General features: G+C 43.8%; 1 protein-coding gene across 1 annotated transcript in view; it reads left to right on the top strand.

Annotated features, from left to right (window-relative positions):
• The window catches only part of SFMBT2 (Scm like with four mbt domains 2), a gene marked incomplete at both ends in the record, with an annotated part of 92,313 nt that overhangs the window by 49,667 nt on the left and 30,644 nt on the right, over positions 1 to 12,002 (top strand). The window contains 2 exons of the mRNA XM_084205631.1: positions 5,266 to 5,367; positions 6,049 to 6,196. Of these exons, the coding sequence (XP_084061757.1) occupies positions 5,266 to 5,367; positions 6,049 to 6,196 (250 nt within the window). The remainder of the gene's footprint in view (positions 1 to 5,265; positions 5,368 to 6,048; positions 6,197 to 12,002) is intronic.

Genomic DNA, 12,002 nt, shown 5'->3' with positions numbered 1-12,002 from the left:
GATTCATCTGCAAATAATGCATTGGGTAGCGTTTCTTTCTTTATTTCCTCTTTTTTTTTTTTCTCAATTAAAAAAAACAAATGCCAGATTCCTGTGGAGGCAGTTTAAGCACTGCTATTACTGTGTTTGTGACTGGTTCCCACACGTGAGCTTTGTGATTTAAATTAGGCTATTAGAAACAGCCAGTTTCTTGGAGAAATTAGAGAGAAAAGATGGAGGAGAAGTGATTTCTTTGAAAATAAAAACCGAATCAATAATGTGTTCCCATTTATACCAGATGGGGCCTTCTCCTCTGTGTCCTTTATTAAGGCAAACCAGGAGAGATGGGACTGAAGGCAAGAGTAGTTCACACTTAAAGTTACAGTTAAAGGAGGCTCAGGTCAATAGTTTATTAAGTGGTCAGTGTTTCTAATCAGCCTCTCAACCTTGCAGCTTTTCAGCATTCAGACTTAGTTCTGAATTTTGCCTGAAGTTGTACTTTTGTAATTTGTGTGCATCTAACTGTCCTGGACCAAAAGAGCCCTGACTTTTAAGAATATTTGAATATTAGACCAAATGAGAGTCTTTTGCTCTTTTCTATACACTGTGTAAGCTGCTGTGTTTAAAATTATATTACTCCAGTGGTCTTGAGCAGAATGGGCTAAAAATGGACATGTCACAATCTGAAAGTGATGGCCTTCCTTGGGTTTGGGGACACAGAGCAGCCAGCTCTATCAGAGTGCAGCTTCCCTGAGTGTCACAGACAAAAGCAGCTTAGCCAGTCCCCCTGCTCTATCAGCTTTACCCAGTGCACTGTAAAATTACTTGAGCTCCACTCTTGTGACATGGACAAAGTAGAGTTTATTTACACCCAAATGGCATTTTTTAGCAGAAATTACATTTGTTGACCTGGTATTTAGCTACCAGGCTGGGCAAATGGCAGTGATGATTTTGAAATTTCTGAGTCCATCACCTAAAACTAAAACTTACTGACTTAATTGTCAGGACTTAAGCATGTCACCCACACAGGTACTTCCCTAAGGCTTACTCAGATCCTGAAGAGTGTCACTGCTTTTCTGAATCTGTTTGTGGATCTCTTTTGGAGTGACATTTAGGCTGCCATGTCACCTGGTATTTATGAAATCCACACTGCTGGTGGCTTGTTAGCTGTGAGGGAGAAAATTACGTGGCTATCTCAGACCCTAAAGAAAGAAGGGAATTTGTGGAGGGAATTAATTCCCCAATCTGGGAATTTGGAGCCTGTTTCTGCTCTCAGTGCTGTGGCTAACTTGTTAGTTGACCTCCAGATGTTGCAGTTCCCAGCCCTGTGTGAGATGCTGGATGCAGTGAGCTGTTGCAAAGCCCATCAGTAATTTTTGCAGGATAATTACAGAAACACAAGCCATGTAAAGATGGAAATAATGGTGCAGATGTGTATCAAAGCGGGGCTGTCTTTCAGGTGGCCCAGAGGGTCACAGCCTGTGCATTTGCAAATGCACCCCCTGCTCTGAAGCTGTGAGTGTGGGGCTGAGTTTAATTGCTTTTTTGGGATTATAGTGAGTGCTGTGACAGCTCTGGCTGTTGCCAGTGGGCTTGGACTGTGAGTGACAGACGTTCATTGAGGGCTTTTGCAGTGCTCCACTCATTACCCCTGAGCTGTAATCCATCATGTTAGAGACTGTGACCCTTGGAGTGAGCAGCTGGGGTGCCTGTGCCACGTTAATTTGTTGAATGTTTTGTGGCATGGTTTTTCACTTTGCTCTAAGGGACTCTTCTGAATCCTTGTTGATTGTCAGTCCAGGTCACTTGGCTGCTCCTCAGCAGCCAGAGGGTGTTTCCATTGCCCTCACAGGGCTTGTGAACCCCAGGACAGGAGATCTAGTGATATAAATTATAGAATCACAGAATCATTGCCTCATTTAGTTTGGAAAACACCTCCAAGATTGAGTCTAACCATTATCCCAGTACTGCCAAGCCCACCACTAAGCCGTGTCCCCAAATGCCACACGTACACAACTTTTAAATCCCTCCAGGGATGGTGACTCCAAAACTTCCTTGGGCAGCCTGTGCCAATGCTTGGCAGCCCATTCAGTGTAGAAATTTTTCCTAATATCCAGAGCAAACTTCTGTGTGGTCAGGGGGGCTGCTCCTGGGAAGCACTGACTGCCAGCAGGAGTAAAGGCCCACCATGCATGAGGCTTTAAAATGCTCCAGCTGGTCAAAACTATTCTGCCTGTTGATCTCCATTTCAAAGGAAATTGAGTCACTTGGAGAAGTTGCTAGAAAATAATGGCTGGTGACATCCTCGCTGGTGGCATTGAATGCTGTGAAATAGCAGCAAAGGGTCGAATTCTGCCACCCATTATCATGTCAGGCATTTCTTTTGTTCAGCTGCAGAGCCTGGCGGGGACCGGGAGAAAGTCTCACCCCTCCAGTCCTTTCCTTGTAGCTGCTTTTATTAAACAGGCGTCGTTCCTGTCAACGTGAATAAAGGGAAGAGAGAGCAGTTCATTACCCAGTGTATCACTTTGAGTCTAATACTAATTAAAAGCTTTGCCATCACTTCTCTGGAACCTATTCTTAGAAATTATGTAAATTAATTGGAGTTTTGAAGAGGAGCATATGCCAAATCCAGAGTAATTCCCTGCTGGCTGAGACAGCTCCAGCACTGGAACCAGAGAATGGCATCAGGAATCTTTTTTTCTTTCCTTTTGTGGCTGCAAAAATATACAGCTGCTTTGGTAAATTCTGATGATTCTCTTTAGCCAGTATACAAGACAGATCAAATATCCAGACCCTGACCATTTTCCAGAGAGGTGCAACACAAAGGCTTTTTCTCCATGAAAGCTTTTCCAGCTCAAAAATGACATTTAACAGAGAAAGGGTTTTTATTTCCACAGCATTTCTCCAAAGAAATGCATGTTTCTGCTTCAAAGAGGATTTGACCCTCAAAAGGGAGACGTACTTGAGATCCTGTGGACTCCCCTTGGGAATTCAATCTTGCTACTAATTTAATGGGGAAAATATTTACTTGCTATGCTGAAAGACAAGGGAGATTTGATCCCAAGGTACATAGTGCTTTTGAAGTAAAATACTTTTAAATATTATTAGTGGTTTTTCCCCCCATCTGATTATTTTTCCCCTTTGAAAAAAAGCCAAAACAAATAGAAGGAGAAACACCAAAGAAAATGGTTCAGATAAAAAGGAGAAGCAGTGTGGTTTGGTGTCAGTATATTTTGGTCTCAATCAACAAATCACTTTAAAAGTTGATTAAACTACTTGTGTGTTTAAAGATAAACATGATTAAGTACTTTGGTGGATCTTGGCTTATTATGTATTGAGGCTGGATCCGAGCGTGAGTTGAATCATGGAACGTTTGTGGGGAGATGCTGATTCCAGGTGCACATTTTGCAAAGTTGCCTTTTCTTTACAACCTCACCCCAAGGATTAAGAGAATCAGAGAGTGGATCCTCATGCAGGAGGAGGCAGCACTCCAATCCAAATGCTATTTTTTCTTTAGGGGTTTAAAGTTCAGTGCTGGTGATACTGGAATTTTACAGCCATCATCTTTTCCCTCTGAAGCTTTTTCAGTATTAAAGGTGACAGTTTTCTATAGGACCTTAAAGCTCATCTCCTTCTACTCCCCTGCCAAGGGCAGGGACACCTTCCACTATCCCAGGTTGCTAGCCTGGAACACTTCCACGAATGGACATCCACATCTTCTCAGGGAAACCTCTTCTAGTGACTCAGTTCCCTCACAGTAAAGAATTTGTTCCTAATATCTGATCTAAATCTGCCCTTTTTCAGCTTAAAACCATTCTGCCTCATCTATCATTGCATGCCCTTATGAAAAGGATGTTCAGACTCCTGGATGTCTGCTCCATCCTCAACCATTAGTTCCTTGGGCTCTGGGCCATTATTCTTAAATATTCCTCATCAGTATTTTCTCCTCCTTTGAGACAAAATTCATTATTGTTCCATTGGTGGTTTTTTCTGCTTTTTGGTTCTCATCAAAAAAAGGGCTCTGTAACACTGCAGGTTGGTAGGATGAAAACAACCATTCATTTAACTGTGGTTGGAGCTTGTAAAAATCCTTATCTATAGCAGCAGTTGGAATGTAAGATCCCAAAATAGAAGTTGTTAAGCCCTTACAAGTGCAGACAGTTCTTGGGAAAAGAAAGCACAATGAAACACAACTTCGGAGCAAGAATACACAACTTTTAGAGCAAGAATACCACGTGTAGCAATGAATGTAGATGGGATTGTTGTTGCTAACCACTGACTAGATAGCAAGCTCTCTGCATGTATTTTGGAGTAGTCTGTGAGTGTGTGCTAAATACAGCATCATCTCTCTTCATGCTTGTATTGGCTAATGCACCAGTGGTTTAGAAGTACTGTGGGACATTTTTATTGAATGAACACAAAATGCAGTCATTACCCTGGAATTAGGGTGGCAGCTCGTGTGACTGTTAGATAGGGATCACAAAGGATGGAGTAATTAGGTGTTAAACTAAACTGGTGGCAAACCAGGGAGTTAAATCTGGGTTGCTTCTGAATTTCAGGACTGCATCCCAGTGCTGCTGTGGGGAATCCTCTGCGTGTAGCCTGTGGTGTAGCCAGGTTTTATCCCAGGTGGAAGTGTTATGTTGAGGATGTACTTGAACACAGCTGCCTGTTTTCCTATCTTTATGTTCTCTGGTTGCCCATATTTTGGGTCTGAGTTCACTGTCCAAGTTCTAATCCATTTCCACTTTTCTGGCTGGAAAAAAATACCTTTCCATATTTCCATCTTGGAGAGCAGCCCAGTGCTTGGTTTGGTGCCCTGCAGGTGCTGGACATCCATCAGGGTAAATCAGGGCCATGCTGAGCTGTTTGCATCCATCTTGTGCATTACCCTGGGGGCCTTCAGTTTGAGTCTTGGCACCTCTGGACTCTCATTCGCTCCCAGAGGGTGGTGCCTGTCAGAGGTGGAGAGGCTCTGCCCACAGGAGATTTTCAAGCAGCAGTTTTTCAGCCAGGTCCTCACTTTGGTGAGCACAATCTCCTTGTGGACCAAATTCTGGTTGGATGCCTGAGATGGACATACCCTGTGCTTTAGGAATGATGGGCTTGGTGCTGTAGATGTGTCCTCTAGGACTGAGGCTGTCTCCTCTCTTTCTGGGCCTGGGTTGGCATGAAAAGAAACAGGACCACCTAAGTTGACAAAACCCACATGGATGTCTTTCAAATAGATTTTCAGGTGTATTGGCTGCTTCTTGGTGTCACCACATGTTCCTCTTCCCACAGGACCATGCTGATTTGCGAAACCACTTCTTCACTGTGGGGATGAAGCTGGAGGCAGTGAATATGAGGGAGCCATTTCATATCTGTCCTGCATCAGTGACCAAGGTGGGTGCTCAGAAAGGAGGGATGGAAAGAGCCTGTCTGGGAAACCCTTCCTGATTTCCACTGCATTTAGGAAAAAATGCAGTGGAAATCGGGAAGGTACTTAAAAAAAAAAAAAGAGTGGTAATTAAGTGGCTGGAGAGCACATTAAGAAATAGGTTTAAAATGCATGGATGTTCTTAATTAAATATTTCTTTCCCACAAACATCACCATCTGATTCCATGCACTTAAAACCAATGGGGATGAGCATGGTCATCTACCCCTTGAAATAAAAAAAAAAAAGGATCCCTCTTTTGTCTTTATCTCCCCTCCATCCATATGTATTTTCCCTGCACATCTGAGAAACCTTTGGAAATTAAATAGCTGACTGGAGGTGGTAGCTGGATATTTAATCTACACACTCAAATACAAGAGAGGAAAACTCTGGGGTCTTTAGGATCATCTGTGGTCGCTGCTCAGCTGAGGGACCCTGAACCTCAGCACTTTCCATTGCTCCATTTCACCCATCTCTAAAATTCAGGCTTTGATCTCCTGTGTAGAAACCCTTTCATGCAAAGGTTGAGGTGAAAGCGAATTATTTTCAGTAGTTTGATCCCCAGGTTTGGCTGTTTCAGCTTTCCACGTTACCTAATGTTGCAGCAAATCTAACCCCTGATTTTGGTCTCTTCTTTTTCACCCTTTAGGTTTTTAACAATCATTATTTACAAGTGACCATTGATGACTTGAGACCTGAACCCAGCAAAATCTCAATGCTTTGCCATGCAGATTCCTTGGGGATCTTGCCAATACAGTGGTGCCTTAAAAATGGAGTCAATCTCACACCTCCCAAGGGTTTGTATTCCTTCTCAGTGATTTTTGGGTTTACTCTGAAGCACATTTGCTTGTTATTATTGCCTTTAAAATGGTGTTGGTCGTTGCTGCTGAAGTATCTCAAGCCAGAGTAGTTCTCTGGAGTGATTTGGCTCCTACCAGCCCATGAACATCTCAACAAATGTTTCTTGCTGGTGGATTTTTGCTTTGAAGTCTGATTAAGGCTTGTGAAATCCTCATGAATTCCTGTGGGATGAATCCTAGCAGTTCTTTGTGTGTGTAGAGAGCAAAAGGAGCATTAAAAGTCCAATCACTGCAGAGGCAAACCCTGTTTTATCCACGTCGGTACAACACCGAGGCCAAACAGAGCTCTTAAATCTGAATGTCTGAGCTAAAAACAGCTGCCTGCCCAGGAGTGTGGAGGGATTTCCTTGGCTGTCTCAACAAATCCCAGGGCACACTGCAAGCAGGGTTCAGGTCAGAGCCAGGAGAAACAGCCTCCAGCCCTGCTGTTCCTCAACTTTGTAGCAGTGCAGTTAATTACTCCCAACTTCAGACAACCACCTGTGGTGCTCTGGCAATATTTCTTTGCTTGCAAAATGTGTTGGTTCCCTGGAATTTCAGGTTTTTGAATCTGGCTGGGTTGTTGGTCTGTTGCCAAAAATCAGGGTTGCTTGGGAGTAAGAAATGCCTTAAAAAAAAAAAAAATCAAGCTAAATTTTGTGTATGAACTTCTGCCTTCATTTTGGAAAAGGCATGATGCTGCCAAACCCAGGGAAGGGTTATTCCCTACCAGATTCAGAATTCTCTTATGTATATCCAGAGTGCTTCTTCAGCACATGTAATTTGAAATTCCCACCAAAGTCCTGCACAGGGTGCATCCATGATTGCTCTGCTGCTTCTGCTGAAATAAATCTGCTCTCTGGGGCTTCAGCTCTCTCCTGCTGAAACCCAGGTGTAATGATAATGCCTGTGTAAGCACTCACTGGTACTGGCCAGAAAAGTTGCTAGAAATCAAAGTAAATGGAATATTTTGGGGATTTTCCACCCAAATTTACATGCAGCGTGCCCAGGCAGGATAATTACCTGAAAGAGACCATAGGCTAAAAAATTTCCAATCCATGCTGACACAAAGCCTGTCTGAGATGGTGGTTTATGGATCAAGTGTGTGTGAAGGCAATTTTAGATGCCAACATTTGAAGGTATATCTGAAGCTTCTGTCATGTGAATATTTTTCAGCTTGGCCAGGTCTAGTGGAAGGTGTCCCTCCTCATGGCAGAGGGGTGGAACTGGGTCACCTTCCAGGCCCCTTCCAGCCCAAGCCATTCTGTGATTCTCTGTTTCTGTGATCTTGTGTGGTGCCTGGTTTTTGGGATCCACCTGGGCACCTGAGGAGGTGCAGAAAGTCTCTCTTTATTCCCCTGGTGAAAATCAAATTTGCTTTCTCCTCTGACATCAGAAATCCTGGGGGGAAGCTATTAAAAAGGCATAAAGCCAGTGGCAGATAGATGCATTCTATGTGTTGCTGTATTTTTTGTACTGTGTATAAGGGCTGCATGTTCAAACTGAATTTTAGCACCTTAAAACCTTTTCTATGGGCAGACACGTTCTTTGAGTTACTAAAATGTGATCAGCTATTAGAATGAGGCATTTGAAAATAAACACAAACTAAGCACAACAAAAACCCAGAAACCACTAAAAAAGAAAGCAGATGTAAAGTGAAAAACATCCTAACCCCTGGTTAATTTAGGCTTGACAAGGAGATTTTGTGATCTCAAAATCAACTGATTTTTTTTGGTCAGAACAATATGCCAGGTTGGTATATTGGAGTTTGGAGTCCTTTATTTGTCTGATATCCATTCTCTTTCCTTTTTGCTTATCAGGGCTTTATTGAAGACAAACAAAGAGTAAATGGGTCATGAACAGGAGGTGCAAATATTTGCTACTCGAAATAGAGAGCAGTATTTTCCTGTACAGTGCCAAAAATGAATACCCATTAACTGCTGCTGTGTAAACATTGAACAAACTCTGTTTATATTTATTAGAGCAGGATTTATAGACCACTTCCCTTTAGAGTAACAATCATTGTTTTATGAGCTATTATTAAGTGGGGAAAAAAAACCATTTTGATAATGTTCCTTGCTGTAAAGCTTACTAAGGGAAAGCCACTTTGAAAACCTCCAGTACGTTTGTATTCTTATATTTGCTTTGAATTAGTTTCTGATGCTGGGCTCTTCCATGCCCAGAGCTGAGGTGGCAAACATGGTGAAGGTGTTGCCTGTTTGAGAGTTGTGCAAACACAGCTCTCAGTGCTGAGCCTTCCAGGATGGCAGGGTGTGAGTGCTGTGTGCTGCTGGAGGCACTGGGCACCTGGTACCTCCCTGTGTGCTGAGGGAGGCAGCTGAGAGCAGGATCACAGAATCAGAGATCAGTCAGGTTGGAAAAGGCCTCCAGGCAAGCTGGGTCGTTGAGTCCAGCCGTTGATGGCCACCTTGTCACCCAGACCACAGCACTGAGTGTCCAGTTGTTTCTTATCACTTCAGGGGTGGACACTCCACCCCTTCCCTGGGCAGCCCATTCCAATGCCTGACAACCCTTTCAGTGGAGAAATTCTTCCTGATATCCACCCTGACCCTCCCCTAGTGCAGCTTTTTGCTGTTCCCTCTCTCTCCTGTCCCTGTTCCCTGGGAGCACAGCCCGACTCCCCTGGCTGTCCCCTGTGGCACTCACATTCTCTGAAAGATCCCTTCACCCAGGATTTTCTCCTGGGAAGTTTAGAAGCTTCAGAGAAAAAGGAAAACAAATTTTTATCTTATTTGCTTCTCCTGTGTTGTGCTCACATGTGGAATGTGTTTGGAGATTGTTTATCTAACAGGTGGTTGTTTTATTGGTTTCTTCCGTGGGTTGTTTTCACTCTTTGGCCAATTGGTGCCAAGCTGTGTCGAGACTCTGAAAAGAGTCACAAGTTTTTCGTTATTGTATTTTTAGCCTTCTGTAAGTATCCTTTTTTAGCCTTCTGTAAGTATCCTTTCTGTATTCTTTAGTATAGTTTAGCATTTTATTCTTTAATATAATATAGTATCATAAAATAATAAATTAGCCTTCTGAAGACATGGAGTCAGATTCATCATTCCTCCCTTCATCGGGGCATCCTGCAGATACAGTAGTTCTATCCTGGCAGGGAGTTGTGCAGAGCCACCAGGTCCTCCCTGAGCCTCCTTTTCTCCGGGCTGAGCCCCTTCCCAGTTCCCTCAAGTTCTCTGGACCCTTCCCAGCTCCCTCAGGTTCTCCAGACCCTTCCCAGCTCCCTCAAGTTCTCTGGACCCTTCCCAGCTCCCTCAGGTTCTCCAGACCCTTCCCAGCTCCCTCAGGTTCTCCGGACCCTTCCCAGCTCCCTCAGGTTCTCTGCACCCTTCCCAGCTCCCTCAGGTTCTCCAGACCCTTCCCAGCTCCCTCAAGTTCTCTGGACCCTTCCCAGCTCCCTCAGGTTCTCCGGACCCTTCCCAGCTCCCTCAGGTTCTTCAGACCCTTCCCAGCTCCCTCAGGTTCTCCGGACCCTTCCCAGCTCCCTCAGGTTCTTTTCAGCTCCCTCAGGTTCTCCAGACCCTTCCCAGCTCCATCCCTTCCCTGGACAGCTCCAGCCCCTCCAGGGCTCTGTGGCCATGAAGGCCCAGAGCCGGCCACGGCCATCAGGGTGCAGCCTCACCATGCAAAGGCCACCGACAAATATGAGCTCATTTGAAGTCAGTTCCTGGCTGTTTCCCTCTTGGAACCCTCCCTGTGCTGCTGCAGTGAGTTATTTTTTCCTCCCCTGCTGCCCTCCCGGGTTCCATTCCTGCTCCGTGGCCATGAAGGCCCAGAGCCGGCCACAGCCCTCAAGGTGCGGCTTCACCATGCAAAGGCCACAGACAAATATGGGCTTGTGTGAAATCAATTCCTGGGTGTTCCCCTCTTGGAATCCTCCCTGTGCTGCTGCAGTGAGTTATTTTTACCTCCCCAGCTGCCCTCCCATTCCTGCTGAAGCCTGAAGGAAAAGGGCTTCCAGTGGTTCCAGTGGTTCAGGGCCGAGCGGGGCCCGTGTGTGCTGACAGCACAGTCTGGTTTTTGTACCTCACTCAAACACCTCTAATGGGCCTTTTCCATCCACTCTGACAAGATCTGTGTAGCTTAAAATCTAGATGCAAACCCCACCCATGAGGGGTTTGAATTGGAGATAAAAAAAAAAAGAGATGAAGTGTTGTCATGATGATATTTCTTGAAAAATTTTCTTTGCCTGGGATTTTTTCCTGGGAAGCTGAGAAGCCTTAGAGAGGAATGAGAACAATAATTATCTGATTGTTGCTTTTGTGTTTGTTGCTTTGGAATGTGGCTTAGACATTGTTTACCAACAGGTGAATGTTTGATTGATTCTATGTGAATTGTTTTAATATAATGACCAGTCATGGTCTAGCTGTGTCGAGGTTCTGAGGAATTACAGGTTTTTATTATTTATTCTTGTTAAACCTTCTGTATCTTTTTTCTTTCTTTAGTATAGTTTTAGCATAACAGTTTTAAATATAATTAATATAATAATAAATCAGCTTTCTGAAAACAAGAAATCAGATTTTTATTTCTCACCTCTTCCTAGAAACCCTCACAAACACCACAAAGTGTGAAGAAAATACTGTTGCAGAAATTGTTAAAAAACAATGCAAGGATGTTTTTTGTATGGAAAAAGGAACATTTTTTATAAGTATCTACTCTTTTTTTCCTTTCCTGTGCATGTTTAGTTTTTTAATTATTATGCACTTTAATGCCCCACAGAGACAGGCATCGTAGCTCAAGGTTTTATCTCAGTAATTTGTTTGTCATGAATGCAATTACTAGGACTAGAAATCATCTTATCCGAGATACTTGGATCTTAGCAGGATGCTTGGCACGTTGTTTTCAAAAATTTTGCCTCCTGTTTTTGAGATCTGACAGACTGATAGGGGATTACACTCAGTATTCCAGTCCTCGCCTATAAAAAAAAGTCCCAATTTTCATTGTCATAGATGATTCATTCACATTTGATCTTGAGTGTCCCTTTTTGACTATCAATGCAAAAGGCATTGAGGGATGTTCTGTGAAATGAGGCCAGGCTGAGATTTGAAGGGAGGTTGAGGGGAGAGTTTGGCCTTTGGGTGTCTCCTGAAACTTTCAAGTAAGAGTAGTTCTGCAGTAATGTCATTAGAGTGTCCTCAAGCTCCTGGACAGGATTAGCACTCACTGGTTTCAAGGACTGCAAAAATAGAGACTTAACAGGCAGGCCAGAAAAAAGCCCCCAAAAGCAAATTTAAAAAACCCAATATTTCTGTCCCAAGAATTTATTGCCTAAATTGCCAAGTAGGAATAGTGGATGAGCAGAGGTCTGATTTGTCTTTCTGTGATGGGACTCCTTGAGAGATGCTCACATAAAGGAATCCTTTTATTTCACCTAGAAGCAGAGGCTGAAGGGATGATCTGCTTGCTGAGGCTGTTTGAGAGAGATCTGCATTCATTTTTCTGCTCTGCTCCAGATTTCTGTAACATTTTTACTGTGATGGGATTCAGCTCACACACCCCGAGCTGCTGGGGAGCCAGTCAGGAAGGGTACATGAATGAAGAGTGGGGAATATATCTCCTGCTTTGAAAGGGAGGATGGATCAGCTTCTGATTGTGCTGATCCCCTCCCTGTCCACTCCTGAGGGAGCAGCAAATATCCCCTGTCCAGCTCCATGACCTTGTCCACCTTTTATACAGCTAAAAGCAAGAGAAAGAAGTCCATGACTAGCCCCATGTAGTAATTTGGCAAAGTGGCACTTGTCAT

This window comes from Fringilla coelebs (assembly GCF_963513975.1).
Source record: "Fringilla coelebs genome assembly, chromosome: 5".
NCBI classification, from domain to species: Eukaryota; Metazoa; Chordata; class Aves; order Passeriformes; family Fringillidae; genus Fringilla; species Fringilla coelebs.
The sequence above is the reverse complement of the archived record's forward strand: the minus strand, read 5'-3'. Positions and strand labels throughout refer to the sequence as shown.